The following is a 20,000-nucleotide window of genomic DNA, read 5'->3' on the forward strand; positions in this document are numbered from 1 at the left end:
GATGTATCTTGAACGACATGGTCCGAGTTGTGATGAAGACCAAGACATCTGAAGGAACCTGTGTGGGCTAAATTAAATAAACACTGTGTGACGTACCGTTGCATTGCCCTCCAGAAGCTCGTGAGCAGTGATGGGTTTGTCCAGGCTCGGTTTGCCCACGTAGATGTCCCCATCCTGGGGGAAGGCGGAGAGCAGGGAGAGGAGGGCCTCTGGGTTCACATAGTTATCATCGTCCACGTGACAAAACCACCTGAGGATCCACAAAGGGAAGAACAGACAAACAGATACAGTTATAATGGTCTATGTGCTCCTCGTGTTGATGTCTGCAGCCAGGCAGATCACAGACTGCCACACTGATTTGACTCCCTACTGGTTTCAATCTAATGGTTTGTGGTTTATCATTGTGTCTGAGTTAGGTCTTGAAAATATATGCCTCCATTTGGTTACACAGAATTGCCCACAGGAAGAAATGTGAGTCTAACAAAGGGACATTTTCCTCAAATCCATCAAAAACCCAACAAACAATGATTGAATTAACTTGCTGTGTATGATATTAATAAAAAAGAAATGCTGGATCGGCCTCATTCATCCAAGATCGAACTAATGAGTCAATATCGGAGCCGATATCTGATTCGGGTATTTGATCGGAAATTGCCCGTAGGTGTGAATGGTTGTCTGCCTCTGTGCGTCTCTATGTGCTCTGCGATAGACTGCCGTCCTGTCCAGGGTGGACCCCGCCTCACGCCCGATGTCAGCTGGGATTGGCTCCAGCACCCCCCGCGACCCCGACCCCGGGATAAGCGGTTGAAGTTGAATGAATGATACGACCAGACACCTGCGACCACGACTCAGGTACGAACGCACACCTGCGACCATGACTCAGGAACGACCGCACACCTGCGACAACGACTGATGTACGACTGCACACCTGCGACCACGACCATGTACGACCACGACTCAGGTACGACCAGACACCTGCGACCACAACTCAGGTACGAACGCACACCTGCGACCATGACTCAGGAACGTCCGCACACCTGCGACCATGACTCATGTACAACCGGACACCTCGGGGTCCGTTCTCTCAACTTGATCCAATCGTCCTCACCTACAGGAGCCGCCATCTTGTCAGACATTGACTCCGCCTCATTTCCTCTTACCAAAAAAGGGCATGTATGTGACGTTGGGGGGAGGGAGATACGTCCATTTGGCTGACGTATACCTCCGAGGAGAAGTGAGGGCCAGAGGCTAGCTGTCACTAATTATTCAGAAACTTTAACCCCCAATAAAATAAAAACTAGCCTGGTACAAAAAAATTCAGCCCTCTCAGTGTTGTCATGGAGATATGACCTAAACACACTAGATGTTCTGTGGTCCCAGGCCTTAAACAGGTTTAATGATGCTGTGAAAACGGCCTGTTTAACACGGGGGTCAATGAGAAACTGCTCTATTATGAAACCAGCCCCTAGTGGACACTCGGAGAACTGCAGCTTTTGGCACTTCCTGTTTGGATCAACCAGGAAGTCGCTGTGGAGGGGGCGTGGCTATCACACAGCTTTACTTGCATCCTTTTTCTGGATCTTTCAACTACGTCCCACTGCCTTCCTAATGTAAGGGAACTGCATGGATGTCATCGACGTACATAGGGAACACAGCCAGAAGAATTAAAGACGATACAGGAACACTGCACTTCTGTCTTTCCTGTTTTCCTGTTGTCCTCCTAACGTGAATTTCCCCGCACGACTCTGAGTGATAAAACTGTTTTCTGATTTCTTCAGCCACCTGAACGGCTGGACATGAAATCACTCATTCCAAAACCAAACACTTTTACGGCAACATCGGAGTCCAAATGACAAAGCTGCAGGTGCCAAACTGAAGCACTGTATTGTTTCCTCTGGCTGTGCAACAACACAACAAGGCTTCCCTCCAAACCAAACAGCCTCCCTCCCCCGTCTCAGTCCAAATAACAAAGTGGGCCCTGGAACCGAACTGAAGCGCTCTTTCATTTCCTCTGCCATCTTAATGACAAGACAGCAGTCCAAGCCTTAGTCACACACCAAACACAAGCTGTTGAGCCTCATCGTATTTTCCACAAATCAGAAATAATGACTGATATCAACAACGCATTATCCATCACGGCAGCCTGACGCGGTGTCCGGAGATGAAGCCAAGTTAAAAAAACAAAAATCCAGATGATGTGGCCTTCTCAAATTACTGCTTTTCTTCTACTGTCATGTTTATTTTGGGCAAGTGAGATTAAATGTGTGCGGGAATTGTCGCTTAATGTTTGGATACACACATTCTGAGTTGGCCCCCTCCTCCTCCTCCAGCTCAACAACACTAGAAGAGCGCGCCCCCTGACCGCAAATGCAATAACCCAGCCCAGTGAACCACCTGCAGCATCACATAGGGCATCAACGACTCAGGTACGACTGCAGACCTGCGACCATGACCATGTACGCCCACGAGTCAGGTACGAACGCACACCTGCGACCATGACTCAGGAACGACCGCACACCTGCGACCACGAGTCAGGTACGAATGCACACCTGCGACCATGACTCAGGTACGAACGCACACCTGCGACCATTACTCAGGAACGACCGCACAACTGCGACCACGAGTCAGGTACGAATGCACACCTGCGACCATGACTCAGGTACGAACGCACACCTGCGACCATTACTCAGGAACGACCGCACACCTGCGACCACGAGTCAGGTACGAATGCACACCTGCGACCATGACTCAGGTACGAACGCACACCTGCGACCATTACTCAGGAACGACCGCACAACTGCGACCACGAGTCAGGTACGACCGCACACCTGCGACCATGACTCAGGAAGGACCGCACACCTGCGACCACGACTCAGGTACGACCGCACACCTGCGACCATGACTCAGGAACGACCGGACACCTGCGCCCACGACTCAGTCATGTCATGTACTGTCATGGTTTTTTTGGGCGAGTAAAATTAAATGTGTGCGGGAATCGTCGCTTAATGTTTGGATACACACATTCTGAGTTGGCCCCCTCCTCCTCCTCCAGCTCAACAACACTAGAAGAGCGCGTCCCCTGACCGCAGATGCAATATCCCAGCCCAGTGAACCACCTGGGCATCAGAAGTGAAAGCCAACCCTTGGTTCGATCCAGACTTGGGACGAGCTTTGTCCCCTTGGCATTTGGACTCACGTTATTCGTGTTTGTTCTGCACTGTCCACCATTTTTATAGCTTTCTCTTGGCTGCGTTTTTGCACATGGGGACAACACCCAGTGCCCAAAACCTGACGCCCAGAAACATACCCACACACACTTCTTGTGGGTCATAAGTGATGATTGATGGGGATATTTTTTGTAGTCTACATATTGTTTTTTAAGGAAACTCCTGCATGGTATAACCTTAAGGTTCCCCTCCACTCATAAATGTATTTTTCTCATCTTTATGTCCCCTTCAGGGCGCACTCACACTGTCTGTCCATGCCGTGTCCCGTGCTTTAGGGTACTTGCCCCCCCCCCTCCAGGCCCGTTTGTACTCACACTACCTGGGCCTCGGCGAATGCTTCTTGCTGTCCATACGTCATCACGCCGACTGGCGGCTGCCAGGTGAGATGAGGCCTTATCTAGAATTTCTCAATGAGGGAGAAAGCAGACGTGCTTCCTGCCCCATCTCTGAGTAGTTTTACATATTTTAAAACCAAGCCCCCACCACAGCGACTTCCTAGTTGATCCAATACAAAAGTGCCAAAATTGCAGTTCTTCAAGTCTCCACTAGGGGTAGTTTTCATAATAGAACAGTTTCTCATTGACCCCCATGTTAAACAGGCCGTTTACACAGCATCATTAAACCTGTTTAGGGCCTGGTGCAAAAAAACATTGTAGTCTGTATGTTTAGGTCATATCTCCATGACAACACTGAGGGGGGTGAATGTTTTGTGGAGCGAGCTAGTTTTTATTTGACTGGAGGTTAAAGTTTATGAATAATTAGGAGCGTGGCCTCTTGAGTGACAGTTAGCCTCTGGCCCGCACTTCTCCTCGGAGGTAAACGTCAGCCCGATGTACGCCCCTCCCCCCCAATGTCACATACATGCCCTTTTTTGGTAAGAGGAAATGAGGCGGAGTCAAAGTCTGACAAGATGGCGACTCCAGTAGGAGAGTGCGATTGAATCGAGTTGAGAGAACGGACCCCAACGGGTACGCTGCGTCCATTTTTCATACAGTTTGTGTTTAAAACATGTCCGGAATGGGACTTTAACTTAACCCTCCAATAACTATTTTTTGGCACTTCCGGGCAGCAGAAACAAGCGATAAACACAACATATTACACATTTAATCACCATTTAAGTTGATATGGGCAAACGTTTAATGAACAGCACCCTGTTTACTGATCCAGCAGATACAGAGAACCTAGCAATGACTTTGCATTGCATTGCCCACGCTGTTCGACTAACAGCCGACCTCTGGGAAATGCTAACTGTGCATGCAGACGATGTTGACACGATACAAACAAATTTGACTGTGGTAAATATTACCTGTGTAAATATGCTTATGCAACCCTGAATTATTTACTGCTTTGATTCCTCCTCATGCCGCCTGCTGCTGTGGCGCCGCAATTTCCCCACGGAGATCATTAAAGTTTGCAATCTTAATCCGATCTTTAAATCCAGCGTCGGCGGGACGATAGACGGACTGTAATTTGTCTCACCTCCTGTCTGAGGCCATGAAGCCGTCGTACTCTGCAGACATCTTGCAGGACAGGGCCTGCTGGCTGTGATCTGATTGGCAGCTTGTTACCACCATGTTGTAACCTGGACACAGAGAGAGAGAGAGAGAGAGAGAGAGAGGGTGAGGAGTGGGATTGGAGGAAGAGAAAAGAGAGGGAAGAGAGAGCGAGAGACTCAGAAAAATAAGAAATGCTAGCAGCCATGCAAAGCTTTGAATATGCATAATAGACACTGGACCTTACCATGAAAAAGAGCATTTATTTACATAAATCTAAACCTCAGTTTGAGACGTTACCTTTTAAATTTGACTCACTATTGAAGCTTACCTCCTGAGTGCAAGTCCTCATCCTCCGTGTCTGTGAAAATGAACGTCTAGACAAGAAAAGAGAGAGAGAGAGAGAGAGAGAGAGAGAGAGAGAGATTCAAATACACCAGCTTTGATGAAGTCTTTCTTCTGCACGTCTGTAACAGAACGTCCTGAGAGCACCTTCATTAAGGACCGAACACAGACACGGGATCGATATTGTTTTCAATGGAGCGAAATTCGATGTGACAAAAACAAGGTTTCCCACTGTGAGCTGAAAGAGTTGGTTATTGCACACAGACACACACACACACAGTCACGATCACACACGCACACACACACATGACAAAAGTGGACTGGGGAGCACTACATGGCAGAGTCAATTTGGTCCTTGGCAGATATACGAGTCAAATAAGTCTCAAACCACACACTCACAACAACCTCGCTGCTGTTACTGCTCTCACAGCGCTCACAACAGTCATTCAAGCAGATAGATGGACTGATAGAAAGAAAGATAGACTGATAGAAAGATAGACTGATAGAAAGACAGACTCATAGACTGATAGAAAGATAGACTGATAGAAAGATAGACTGATAGAAAGATAGATAGATAGACTGATATATGGAATAATCTGCAGTACAACATTGACCTCTGGTGGTGTAGCATTGTAAAAACACTCAACCATTAAAAGCTCTCAAGTAGCAAATAATATTTTATTGAAGCTTTTATTGAATCTAAACTGTAAACTCAAATAAACTTTTATCAGACAATGTAAAGTTACATAGTTGAATTAACATGTAATATTGTTATATGTAATATATACATGACAGCTTCTAATGATGTTTTAAACATAATTCAATTAAGTTCAATTCAAACGTCTTTGTTTATCTCTTGAGTGAATTTGCAAAGACACGACAAACAAAAGCAATCTAAGAATTCTCTATGGAGGTGTTCCAGGCACGTCCAGCTGGGAGGAGGCCTCGGGGAAGACCCAGGACCAGGTGGAGAGATTAGATCTCCACACTGGCCTGGGAACGCCTCAGGATCCCCCAGTTAGAGCTGGTTAATGTGGCCCGGGAAAGGGAAGTTTGGGGTCCCCTGCTAAAGCTGCTGCCCCCGCGACCCGACCCCGGATAAGAGGCTGAAGATGAGATGAGATGAGATGAGATGAGAATGGTTCTAGTATAATTTAGAGCGACAAAAAGAAAATGAATGCAGTTTAAAATATTATTTTAAATGTTAAAATATTGTATTTATATGATGTCATGTGACTTAACAAGTGTGCGTGTGTGTGTGTGTGTCTCAGCTCAGGTGAGATGATGATGATGTCACTGAGGTGAAGAGGTTGACCTGCTCCAAGAACACTGAGTAACATTCATTCTGATCATGTGTGTGTGTGTGTGTGTGTGTGTGTGTGTGTGTGTGTGTGTGTGTGTGTGTGTGTGTGTGTGTGTGTGTGTGTGTGTGTGTGTGTGTGTGTGTGTGTGTGTGTGTGTGTGTGTGTGTGTGTGTGTGTGTGTGTGTGTGTGTGTGTGCATGTATGCTTGTATGTGTTTGCTTGTGTGTGTTTGTGTGCGCGCATGTGTGTATGTGCATGTATGCTTGTGTTTGTGTGCGTGTGTGTGTGCGCGCATGTGTGTGTGTGCATGTATGCTTGTGTGTGTGTGTCTGTGTGCATGTATGCTTGTGTGTTTGCTTGTGTGTGTTTGAGTGCACGTGCGTGCGTGTGTGTGTGTGTGTGAGAGTGTGTGTGTGTGCGTGTGTGTATGTATGCTTGTGTGTGTGTGTGTGTATATGTGTGTGTGTGTAGACGGTATGAAAAGGAGACATGCAGAGAGAGAAGCTTCCCACACTACCTGACAAGCGGCTCCAACTCATGACTATAATCCCTGGATTACACGATCAGATTAGCGTAATATCATCCAGGGATACCTTCTTCTTTTTCTTGAGTGGTCTGTTACTTTATATTGATGACAGCCATATTTCTGATGTCATTAACATTTGACGGTCAAAGAGTTCAGGAAGAGGACACTGGGGACACGGAGGAGACATGAATTGTGTCTGGACGTTGTTCCGCAGCCGTCCAGTAGAGGGCGACGGAGACGTGCTTGTTCTTTAACTCCTACCTTTGAGAGGTTTGGGGGTTTTTAGACTTTACGACTCAGGAGACTCTCTGCTACTTGAATGATCTTCATCATTCATCTTCAACCTCTTGTCCCTGTCGGGGTCGCGGGGGGCTGGAGCCGATCCCAGCTGACATCGGGCGTGAGGCGGGGTCCACCCTGGACAGGGGATAGGGGCACTAGTGTGGGAGCCGGCCTGTTATGGGGACAAAAACCTGTTCACGCTGCGTTGTGGGGACTTCTGTTCATCTGGGGACCAAAATATAATAAACTATACTAAACTATTAGCCATTTTAATCATTAATGTTAGTGTTGGTACTCCATTTAAGAGTCATTTTCTCATATAAACTCCAGACAACTCACAACAAAACAAGCCCAGACACTGGACAAAGTGTCCTTTTCACAACAGAAGACTGTCGGTGTCAGATGCATTCTCACCCCCTGGAAATACTCTGGTTTAGGTGAAGTCTGGCACCTGGGTTTCTAGACCCTGACTGAAGGAAGTTCATTCATTCATTCATTCATCTTCAACCTCTTGTCCCTGTCGGGGTCGCGGGGGGCTGGAGCCGATCCCAGCTGACATCGGGCGTGAGGCGGGGTCCACCCTGGACAGGGCACATAGACGTACACGTCTTTGGACTGTGAGAGGAAACCGGAGAACCCGGAGAAAACCCACGCAGACACGGGGAGAACATGCAAACTCCACGCAGAAAGGCCCCAGCCGGGATTCAAATCAGGAACCCTCTTGCTGTGAGGCGACAGTGCTAACCACCACTCCACCGTGTCGCCTACGGAAGGAAGTTCCCAAATCTCAGTGTCTCTCCAGTGAGACATTTCCCATGGTGTCTTTGTGTAAATCAACCTTCTTCTTGAACCCTTGGATGTTTTGTTTTGCACAAACTGAATGAGAGACACGTCCTCAACACACTGTCAACTCTCCAGGCGAATAAGGACGATGTGGCGCTAGACGTCAGGCTCTCTCATCCCCTTCTATCTCCACTCCAGACAATTGGGATTGGTTTAAAGAAACACGGACGAGCAGGAACATGTTTCTCAGACTTCAGCGCTGAAGTACGGTCCGGCGATGCGAGACTACCTGCTCAGTCCGACACTACACACATAAGTCTTTGCTTTATCTTCCAATCTCACGGCATTTGTCAGAGGACGGGTCTTTGCTTCAGTTGTCACGGAAATGCATTTAAAAGTGATATAACTGTAGTCACTCGACGGCAGTGTGCAAATTAAATCACCCAAATGAAAGTGTGTGTATCTGTGGGGAGCGAGCGAAGCCGCGTGTGCTTAAACAACTGTAATCACACATCACTGTGTTCCTCACTGCGTCTGCATCACAGTGATTCATCTCCGTATTAGTCCCTCTGCTGCACTCTAAAGGAAGGCTGCGTTGTCTGTTTAAAGACCGTTTTACTGCACCAACCCCGGTTCATCCATCAACTCCTAATACGCATTCTACCTTTACCTTTGCCCATCCATCCTTTTACCTTTGCCCATCCATCCTTTTACCTTTGCCCATCCATCCTTTTACCTCTGCCCATCCATCCTTTAACCTTTGCCCATCCATCCTTTTACCTTTGCCCATCCATCCTTTTACCTTTGTCCATCCATCCTTTTACCTTTGTCCATCCATCCTTTAACCTTTGCCCATCCATCCCTTTACCTTTGCCCATCCATCCCTTTACCTTTGCCCATCCATCCTTTAACCTTTGCCCATCCATCCCTTTACCTTTGCCCATCCATCCTTTAACCTTTGTCCATCCATCCCTTTACCTTTGCCCATCCATCCTTTTACCTTTGTCCATCCATCCTTTTACCTTTGCCCATCCATCCCTTTACCTTTGCCCATCCATCCCTTTACCTTTGCCCATCCATCCTTTAACCTTTGCCCATCCATCCTTTTACCTTTGCCCACCAATCCTTTTACCTCTGCCCATCCATCCCTTTACCTTTGCCCATCCATCCCTCCGTCACAGCAGCAGGAGTATTAAGATACCTGCATGAATCCTTCTCACCACTATCACCAAGACAACCACCACCATCATCTAATCCAGTATAACCCTGAGGGAAGGGCCACCATCACAGTCCCCCCCCCTCTGGTCACGACTCAAACTAAAACACTTGCACTGAAATCGGTCAACCTGTGCTGATGAACAAAAATGGCACACTGTCCACATAGAACGTCTCGTAAACAGTCACTGAGGTCAGGCACATATGCATAAATCTGAACGTTTTTTCCTTTAAAGGGCCATTAAGTAAGATCTATACTGCCCCATAGGACAAAATGAATGCAATATTTCTCAATAGGGGACAACACAGTGTTCTGGTGGTTAGCACTGTCGCCTCACAGCGGGAGGGCTCGTGTCTGCATGGGGTTTCTCCAGATTCTCCGGTTTTCCTCCCACAGTCCAAAGACGTGCAGGTGTTCGGTTAATAGGTGGTCCCATAGGTGTGAATGGCTGTTTGCAGCCTTGCAATACTTGCAAATTAGTCACAATCCCATCCACCTCTGCTGTATTTTGCAATGCTGCCAGCACTGCAAATGAAAGCATGTTAGCATGCTGACGTTAGCGCTTAGGACCACTTCGCTTCACAGAACTGCTAGCATGGCTGTAGATTCCTGTTCCTCTTTCCTCTGATGATAAACACTCAGCCATTAAAACCCAAGTGTATCTTCACCAATATGACTGTTTCTGAGCTGTATTAAAAAAAGGATTTGGGGTCTCGGTGCTGGAGAGCGGCTTTCAGGGACAGATTCTATCTCAACGCTCCTGTTTTTGGCTCTAAGCACATCGGCTGGTTAGAGATGACTTTTCACCCTTCAGAGGTCTTGTGATGTGTGTGTGTGTATGTGTTTCTGTGTGTGTGAATGTATGTGGGTGGAGGTGAGACGAGGTTCCTTCTGTTCTGCAATCTGTCTCTCCACTTCCTGTTCTATGACCAGTTTCCGTTTCAGTATTGTTACCAGAGCTGCTACACGCCGGCAACTTCCCCTCAGTCCAGACAACCTGCCTGCACAGCTTCCTGTGTGTGTGTGTGTGTGCGTGTGTGTGTGTGTGTGTTCGTGCATGTGTGTGTGTGTGTGTGTGTGTGTGTGTGTGTGTGAGTGTGATGTCTCTTATTGCTGCATCTTTGTATGTTCAAGTCTAAGTGGATCTGCTCTGTGTGGCTGTAAGTGTGTGTTCTCAAATACATTTATCGGCAGAACAATCTCGTGTTTCGCCTTTGCAGTTGGAAAAAGGCGAACACTGTTAGTCCTCTTCAAATCATTACTTAAATCAGCACTTCTGTGAAGTCTCTCTGCACAGTGAGACAGAAAACAAGAAGCTGAAGGATGAATGCTTCCTCTCAAGATCGGTTTCACTTCTTGCAACAAAAAAAAACGGAAACAAACTCTGTTTTTATGAACCACAACATGGAATTAAAACAAAGTGTATTGATTTGAAAGCTGCGTTCCCTACAACTGATGCACAGTATACTGTTACATATGGTAAATTAACTTGTACTTATAAAGCGCCTTTCTAGTCTTCTGACTACTCAAGGCGCTTTCACAGTGTTTGTCACATTCACCCGTTCACACAGACATTCACACTGATGGCAGTGGACATCTACAGACCATCTAATCTGATCTGATCTAACCATTCACACCACATTCACACACCCATGCGCAGCACGGGGAGCAATTTGGGGTTCAGTCCTTGCCCAAGGACACTTCGACATGTGGACCAAGGGAGGTGGGGATCGAATTGCCAATCTCTCAAATGGAGGACGACCCACTCTTCCACTAAGCCACAGTCGCCCCGATATATATAAATCTGTTCCTTACTGAATATGTTCTGTACTGTGTCTGATTATCAGGACTGTAAACCCTGTGAGATGACGTTTGTCTCCTTCACGTGTTCCTGAAGCTTAACTCTGATTTGACCCGTCCGGTTGGACATCAGGCCTCTGCAGAGGAGATGCTCCACAAATGTTCCTGGTAAAGCAGCGTATGTTGTTTTGACAAGCCACTCACTAAGTCAAATGCCAGCCGACGGTACAGCTGTGGAGCGAAATATAACTAAGGGCGCACTCACACTGCCCTTCCGCACCGGGCCACACTGTCCAGGTTTTGCGGGTGAAGCCTTGTGCGTTTGACCAGTGTGAGTGCAACCGCTCCGCACATCGAGTACATAAGACATAAGAACTCGAGCAACAACTTTGATTATGATCATTTTCTGGATGTTTTAGGATAAAGGATAAACACTGTTAGTACAATTTGAGGGTTAAAAACTCCTTTATGATCAAAATCTTGTAATGATCTGTGATAAAAACTGACAACAATGCTGCGTCTCACCTTCACTGGAGCCTTCAAATCAAACTTCCCCCTCAAACTGACTTTTATGAGTTGAGTTTGAAAAAGTCCGGAGCTCTAAATGTTACAGGTGCAAGTGAGAGAACCTGTTGAAATTGTGCTTTTTCAGACCGACACCAAGGTTTCAAGGTTTCTACGGTGTTCACAAAGCAAAGAGAGCCCATTTCTGATGTTCAGCTCTGCACGCTGGACTTCAGGAAGTTTCCATGTGAATGCTTTTACTCTCTTTACATCAGCTGTGGTCAAAATCACTCAGGAACTAAACTCAACTTGAATGAGCCAAGTTGATCACCAGATCACCTGCAGCTTCAAACCAGGAAGGAAGTGACTGTTTGAATGCACCATGAGACCCACAGATATTCAGATTGTTAATGAATTAAATGTGAAATATATAGACTTTAAATGTCTTAAATCTTTGGTGAAGTGTTTAGTTTAGCCTCAGTCTCCTCTCTTAAGTCTAGCTCTGTATCGAAGTGATAAGGTTTGCTTGGATTGAGACATGAAACCTTGGTGCAGGTGGATTTGGGTGAGCGCAGCAGCAGCACAGAGATCCTTGAGAGCAGCCCACACACACAACAGACACACTCACATGCGCCTTGGTTCTGGAGATCCACGTCTCCAACAGGAGCGCAAGACGCGTCTTGTGGAACCTCCCGGTGGTCTTCACGGCGATGAAGACGTCCTCCAGCTTCAGCTCGGGCTGGGTGGCATGTGCGCCTTCGGGGGCTGCGTGTCCTGCATTCCCGCTGGTGCTGCTGCTGCTGCTGCTGCGAGCCGGGTTCTGCGCGTCCTCGGTCGGGGATGGAGCCTGGTGGATGGAGCGGTGAAGCGCACCGGGTGACGGGGGGTGAGCCGCACTGAGTTTGGGAAGACTGCTGGTGCGTAATTGGAAATCCACGTAGAGGATGATGAAGAAGGTCACGATTAAAACGGGCAGCTTCCGACGTATCCATCTCTTGTGCATGGTAGAAGGCGTTAGTTAGTCCCCATTACGCACGAAAACCATGTTGCTGGTCCCCTCACATCAAATCCTCTCCATGTCCTCTCGTCTTCCTTCTGTACAACTTTGTTCCTCATTCATCACTCGTCATGACTGTAGAGAGTGTATCAGAATAATGTAATAATCACTCTCTAGGATTTAAAGAGGCTGCAGCTGCACCACGACACCGGTTTCCTCTCATGCTCTGCGTAAAAGCCGCTGACACTGTGTTTGACTTTGTCACAGTCGCAGCTCTGCCCTCCCGTTTGTCACCAGTGTCAAGCTCCGAGGGTTCAGATAACGGGACTTCCTGGCATACACTTCAAAATAAATGACAACAGTGAGAAGTGGAGCCTACTTCCTGTTATAATCTGACCTTATATGCAATCTTGTATTTGCAATCTTTTAATTTTGATTATTGAAATGACAAAAAGGGTTAGCGCTTAATATATATATATATTTACACACTGTAAATTCAGCACTTAAACACAGAATATTGCACCGGCACCAACCCTTTCAACGTGCCAACTAATGCCCACTCATGATTAATAAACACAGGTTTCATAATCCCATAAATTGTGTCTAACCAAAGAGCAGTGTGATCTGATGGGGATTGTGGTGGTTAGCACTGTTGCCTCACAGCAAGAGGGTTCCTGGTTGAATCCCGGCTGGGGAGTGTGTGAATTGTGGAGTTTGCATGTTGTCCCCGTGTCTGCGTGGGTTTTCTCCGGGTTCTCCGGTTTCCTCCCACAGTCCAAAGACGTGCAGGTGTTGGGTTCATTGATGACTCTGTGATAGACTGGCGTCCTGTCCAGTGTGTACCCCGTCTCACGCCCAACGTCAGCTGGGATCGGCTCCTTGTGCCCAAGTACAGCCTCACATGGTTGCTAGCTTAGCTTGTCGAAATGACTCGACTTAACTTGACTTCACTTGCCCAAGAACAAATGACTCTGGACTTTCTTCATCCTTGGACCAAATTACTTGAGTCATGTGTAGATGGATGGTAGATAGACCGATCTTACCGGTCAATCTTTGTTCCTACCCTCACCTGTGGATATGAAAGCTGGGTCCTGACCCGAAGAACCAGGTCGCAGGTACAAGCGGCCAAAATGTGTTTCCTCAGGAGGGGGGCTGGAGTCTCCCTTAGAGAGAGGGGGAGAAGTTCAGCATCCGTGAGGAACTCGGAGTAGAGCCTCTGCTCCTTTGTGTTGAAAGGAGCCAGTTGAGGTGGTTCAGGATCATCTGGTAAGGATGAACCCTGGGCGCCTCCCTAGGGAGGTGTTCCAGGCACGTCCAGCTGGGAGGAGGCCTCGGGGAAGACCCAGGACCAGGTGGAGAGATTAGATCTCCACACTGGCCTGGGAACGCCTCAGGATCCCCCAGTTAGAGCTGGTTAATGTGGCCCGGGAAAGGGAAGTTTGGGGTCCCCTGCTAAAGCTGCATCATGAGATGAGATGTGTAGATTGAGACAGCAACCTAATAATGTTTCCAGTTGATGTAAAGTGAGTAAAGACAGATCAATGATGTTGTAGCCTTCACATGTGTCAAAGAAGGCAGAATATTTCACATCCCCCTGATCACAGATCTGCAAAGACGAATGCTGCGTAATCTGGTTTACTGGCATATTTGCTTGTGCTGCAGCTGTCATCCCTCTTTGTATGAATGTTGAACGTCTGCATAACTACGTCTAATCCCGTGTTTAGTGTGGATGTTTGAGAGTGTGTAAAAATATTCAAATGTAATTATCTCCTGTGATACAGACACGCTGTCACGTCCTCTACCTTTGTTCACAGAAGTGAAGAAAAGGCTCAACCATGAATTACATCAGACATTTGACGCACATGTTCAGAGAGGACCCGTGAAATGTACTTTTTGCCCGGCTGGGTGACTCTTAAAGAGCTGCAGGTCTCCCTAAGCTGGTCTTCAGCAGTCCCATACTGTACCCATTGTCTGCTGTTCCCGGTGCTGCTGTCTCTGGAGACTGTTACCAAAGAGAGAAAGAGCTTGATACAATTAATTCACCTCAGACCCTCATCGCCACCTTTGTTTATTTGTCCTTTCTCAGCGTTCTCGCCTTACATCAATCCCTCCTTTCCCTCTCTCTCTCTCTCTCTTCCACTGACCAGCTGCTTTCCCTCTTCTCCACCCTCTCCACTACCGCCTAAGCCCAGGGAGGACCGGCCCAGCCTACCCCACCCATCCTGGTCCCGCAGGTAAACCAGAGACGCCCGGGGCACACCCTGGCTAGGGAAGGCTCAGGATCGCCTTACGGCCCTCGCTGAAAAGGGCTTTTTCTAACGCACTGAGTACATCACAGCCCTTACTTTGAACAAAGAGCCAGGGGAGTCAAGGGACCAGACCCCCTTTCGTGGCTTTGTCTGTCAGATAAGACTTGGACTGCACTCAAGAACCAGGATTGGAGGAACACAACGGATACACAAGTGAGGGAGTCACACTGTAACGTAGAGCTGCAGGAGATTTCACTGCATCTTAGACTTTTAAAAACAGTTTAATCAGGATGGGAGAAGTATTTATGAGCCTAAAGTCATTTGACTGCAATAACACTGGACACAATTTGCATTTAAAAGATTTTTAAATGGGTCTAGTTTAGATATAATCATTATAACAACTATAACAACCATTAAATGGCTATATTAAGGGTCTTTGTTCCCCGATTGCTAACATGCTTTGGTCAGAACTCCTATCAAAACTGTTATTATTATGGTTTTGATCTATATAGCATCTTTCTCAGTGCTCAAGGCGCTTTACAGAGTCCAGGATCCATTCATTCACGCACACGTACATGGTGGAGGTAGACTACGCAGTAGTCACAGCTGACTTGGGGCAGACTGACAGAAGCGTGGCTGCTAATCAGCGCCTACGGCCCCTCGACCACCTCCTCAAACATACAGCAGTCATACACATTCACACGAGGCAAGGTGGGTGAAGTGTCTTGCCAAAGGACACAACGACCATGACACAAGTAGGGCAGGGCGGGCATCAAGCCGCCAACCCTTCGGACATTGGTCGACTCGCTCTACCAACTGAGCCACAGTCGCCCACAGTGAGAGTAACAGAAGTCTATGTGGATCAAAACTGTGGATCACTTTTCAACGCTTTCATTGACCACATTTTTTAAACATTCACACTTCAACACTCATGTTTTAGCACTGTTGCTTCACAGCGAGAAGGTTACAGGTTCGCATCCAGGCTGGGCCCTTCTGTGTGGAGTTTGCATGTTGTCCCCGTGTCTGCGTGGGTTTTCTCCGGGTTCTCCGGTTTCCTCCCACAGTCCAAAGACGTGCAGGTGTTCGGTTCATTGATGACTCTAAATCACCCGTAGGTGTGAATGGTTGTCTGTCTCTGTTCGTCTCTATGTGTCCTGTGATAGACTGGCGTCCTGTCCAGGGTGGACCCCGCCTCGCTCCTGATGTCAGCTGGGATCGGCTCCAGCCCCCCGTGACCCCGACAGTGAGAAGCGGTTGAAGATGAATGAATGAAAGATTAAAGACAATTGCTGCATCTCGGATTAATAATATGAAATATATGTGAACATGTGTTCTGATTCATGTGAAAAACTATTCAAACTTTAAAGATAAAAACTTGATCCTTTATCAAGAGAGACATGATTGTGTGTGTCATCTACGTGAAACATAAAGGAAATTTTTTGAACCATGTATCTGCCATAATGTATTACAGGTCCCTGTGCAGCCACTTTCATGAAGATGATACTTTACACCAATGTAGGGGGCACCCAGATCTGAACTGAGGACCTCTTGATCTGCAGTCAAATGCTCTACCAATGAGCTATACCCCCTCACATAAACGTATCCTTAACTGTTTTGAAACGGTCTTATTAAAAATAGCATTAGAAAGGCAGAAAGAGGGTGTGTGTGTGTGTGTGTGTATGCAGGATATGACTGAATGTGGCTCATGAGGGGTTAAGTACCTGATGCACACATTCATTTAACAGACACTTTGGATGTTTTACTGTTTTATTCATGGCAGTGAGAAGTCATCTGTGCTTTGGTCAGCAGAGGGGGACATAAACCCTTTTACAGTCTCACCCTGGGGCTGACAGGGAGACACACAGAAGAGAGGAAGAAGAAAATGAGTTTTAAAAAAAAGAATTAAAATAAGAACGATTCCAATCCAATTTGGAGTTCAGACGCTGTATGATAAAAGTTTGGGTGCTTACAAAGGTGCAAAATTACAATATTATATATAAGAAAATAAAAAGCATCAGAAATTAAAAGAAAAATATAATTTTGTCTGTGTGGGGTCTCGAACCTGCAGCCGTCACCTGCCTGTGAGACAGGACGCAGGGCGGAGTTGCCCCAGTGGCGGTGCTGGATGACGCTGTCCCCGTGACCCCTCCCCCTCACAACAACACACCTCAGGAAAAAGCCTCTTCATCAACAAGAGCGCGAGGCAACAGGCGGGGGACCGGGAGCCGGGCGAGGTCAGCGGAGCACCCCACCGGAACATGGCCCAGGCGAGCATCTCGGTGACGGAGAGCCAGTTCAGGTGTCCCGTGTGCCTGGACATCCTCAAGGACCCGGTGTCCACCCCCTGCGGACACACCTACTGCATGTCGTGCATCAACAACTACTGGGACCAGGCGGACTCGGCCCACTTCAGCTGCCCCCAGTGCCGGGAGACGTTCAGCCCCCGGCCGGTGCTCCGCAGGAACACGGTGCTCGCCGAGGTCGTCGGCAAACTCAAGCTGAGCGAGATGGTCACGGCGCCGGAGCTTTACCTGGGGGGAGTCGGGGACGTGCCGTGCGACTTCTGCCCGGTGGAGAGCAAGCTGAGGGCGGTCAAGTCGTGCCTGGTGTGCCTGGCTTCTTTCTGCGAGCTCCACGTCCTGCCGCACCGGGACGTCGGCACGCTGCGGCGGCACAAGCTGGTGGCCGCGGTGGAGTGTCTGGCGGAGCGGCTGTGTGCCCAGCACCGGCTGGGTCTGGAGCCCGCGGCGGGGAGCGGCTCCGAGGCGGAGGTGGAGTGGAGCGGGGACTGCCTGCTGTGCGAGGCGGACCAGGAGGAGGTGCACAGTGTGGACGCTCAGAGAGCCAGGAGACAGGTGCGGACATGCGTTTAGGGTTAAAGATGACAGGAAGGGAACCAGCTCACATATGCATCAAAGTCTCTCCAGTGAAGCAAGTCTGAGCCTTTTACCGGTGTTTCCGCCCCGGTGCTGGGCCGTGTTCAGCAGCCCGGCCGTGAAGTGCACCCCGCATTAGAGTTGATACTCTGGGTCAGAAGGCTGTTTCCACCCATAGGAGCAGTTTATATATATACAAGTAACCCAGGAGTAGTTTATATATATATATATATATATATATATATATATATATATATATATATATATATATATATATATATATATAAATATACAGGTAACCCACAACGGTCAGAACATTGATTACTTCCAGTCTTTAAACTATTCTAAAGAGTTTAAAATCACAAAGTTGAATAATAGTGAACACAAAACAGCATCTTTTTGTATTTTCTGTGGATATAAACTGCAGCCATGATTACTACATGAGTTAAATGGATCTTTTGAGCAAGTTGAATGTGTTTGACTCGGTGTTTCCTAAATATAATCCCAGCTTTTCTTGCAATTCATAGGTTCAAAAGTGTGCTTTTAATGTGGTTACCTGTAAATAAACTACTCCTATAGGTGTAAACAACAACCTTATGATCCAGAACATCACCTATAATGCCAGGGGGTGCATTTCACGGCAGGGCTGCTGAATACGGCACAACACCTACACCGATTCCTTATGGATACTGAGTACCGATCCAATACCAGTGCGTTTATAGAAAAAGTGAATGTATGTTATTAGTAATAAATAGCTGCATGCTTCTAACCCTGTATGGATGTGAACTGATTGCTGTTGTTGGTGTGGTCTGGCTCAGGCTACAGACTACACATAGAAAATAAATGTCAAATATTTTAATATCTACTTTGAGAGTCAGACATAATGGAAAAATAACACAGATGCTTTAAAGCAGATAGTTTCTGAGCTTAATTCAGTTGGATTTAATCTTAAAATGGAAATGTAATGTGGATAGAAATGACTGCAAAGGTCCTCAGGAGCAGCTTTCTGTAACAAATCACTTTATTAAAGAGGTACTGCACGCTTCAAACCTTTTTATTTTAGCTGTAAACTAAATTATATAACTGTATTGTGATGAAACGCATCCGTGCTGGTGCTAATACTGACATTTTTTTTACCAGATTGATTAAAAAAAACCATTTTAACAGGATGAAAATGATCTCATCTCATCTCATCTTCAGCCTCTTATCTGGGGTCGGGTCGCGGGGGCAGCAGCTTTAGCAGGGGACCCCAAACTTCCCTTTCCCGGGCCACATTAACCAGCTCTAACTGGGGGATCCTGAGGCGTTCCAAGGCCAGTGTGGAGATCTAATCTCTCCACCTGGTCCTGGGTCTTCCCCGAGGCCTCCTCCCAGCTGGACGTGCCTGGAACACCTCCCTAGGGAGGCTGAGGGTGAAAATGGTTCAATATTCAATTCAATTCAATTTTATTTATAGTGTCAAATCATAACCAAAGTTAACTCAGGACACTTTACAGAGTAGGTAAAGACCACACTCTATGACTTATTTATGATTTACAGAGACCCAACAATTCCCCCGTAGAGTACGGTGGCGTTGAAAACCTTCACTGTAACAGACAGGAACGTCAGACAGACCCAGCTCTGTGGAGGACGCACATCTACTGTTTTAAGGGGGAATTGTTGGGCACTATAAATAAAATTGAATTGAATTGAATTGAATTTTGAATCAGCACTCATTCATTCATTCATCTTCAACCTCTTATCCCGGGGTCGGGGTCGCTGACATCGGGCGTGAGGCGGGGTCCACCCTGGACAGGACGCCAGTCTATCACAGTTTGAATCAGCACTAACCAAGAAAGACAAAAGCTGAGATAGGCGACATTAGCCTCAGATCTGGGATTGAAGTTACACTTTAAACAAAATTTAACATTATACGTTGAAAATCTAACGTATGACATTGTCAACCAACTCTAGAAAAGCAGACCCAGAATATGAATAATTAATGTATTTACCAAATAGGCAATTTGTACTGTACATTCATTCATTCATTCATCGTCAACCACTTGTCCCTGTCGGGGTCGCGGGGGGGCTGGAGCCGATCCCAGCTGACTTCGGGCGTTAGGCGGGGTCCACCCTTGACAGGACGCCAGTCTATCACAGGACACATAGAGACGAACAGAGACAGACAACCATTCACACCTACGGGCGATTTAGAGTCATCAATGAACCGAACACCTGCACGTCTTTGGACTGTGGGAGGAAACCGGAGAACCCGGAGAAAACCCACGCAGACACGGGGACAACATGCAAACTCCACACAGAAGGGCCCCAGCTGGGATTCAAACCGGGAACCCTCTTACTGTGAGGCGACAGTGCTAACCACTATACCACCGTATGTTCAGTCGAGGTCAATTGTTGA

The 20,000-nt window shown here is 47.3% G+C and overlaps 2 protein-coding genes across 2 annotated transcripts in view; one reads left to right on the forward strand and one right to left on the reverse strand.

The window, feature by feature from the left end:
• mfng (MFNG O-fucosylpeptide 3-beta-N-acetylglucosaminyltransferase) overlaps positions 1-12,689 on the reverse strand; it is a 28,280-nt gene extending 15,591 nt beyond the window's left edge. The window contains exons 1-4 of the mRNA XM_083924053.1: positions 12,109-12,689; positions 5,052-5,097; positions 4,707-4,809; positions 97-250 (exon numbers count right to left, since the gene is read on the reverse strand). Coding sequence (XP_083780179.1) covers positions 97-250; positions 4,707-4,809; positions 5,052-5,097; positions 12,109-12,483 — 678 coding nt within the window. The 5' untranslated portion in view covers positions 12,484-12,689. The remainder of the gene's footprint in view (positions 1-96; positions 251-4,706; positions 4,810-5,051; positions 5,098-12,108) is intronic.
• Positions 12,690-16,795: 4,106 nt separating this feature from the next.
• LOC310955313 (E3 ubiquitin/ISG15 ligase TRIM25-like) overlaps positions 16,796-20,000 on the forward strand; it is a 13,093-nt gene continuing 9,888 nt past the window's right edge. Inside the window, 1 exon segment of the mRNA XM_083925126.1 lies at positions 16,796-17,581. Coding sequence (XP_083781252.1) covers positions 16,985-17,581 — 597 coding nt within the window. The 5' untranslated portion in view covers positions 16,796-16,984.

This window comes from Echiichthys vipera (assembly GCF_963691815.1).
Source record: "Echiichthys vipera genome assembly, chromosome: 2".
NCBI classification, from domain to species: Eukaryota; Metazoa; Chordata; class Actinopteri; order Perciformes; family Trachinidae; genus Echiichthys; species Echiichthys vipera.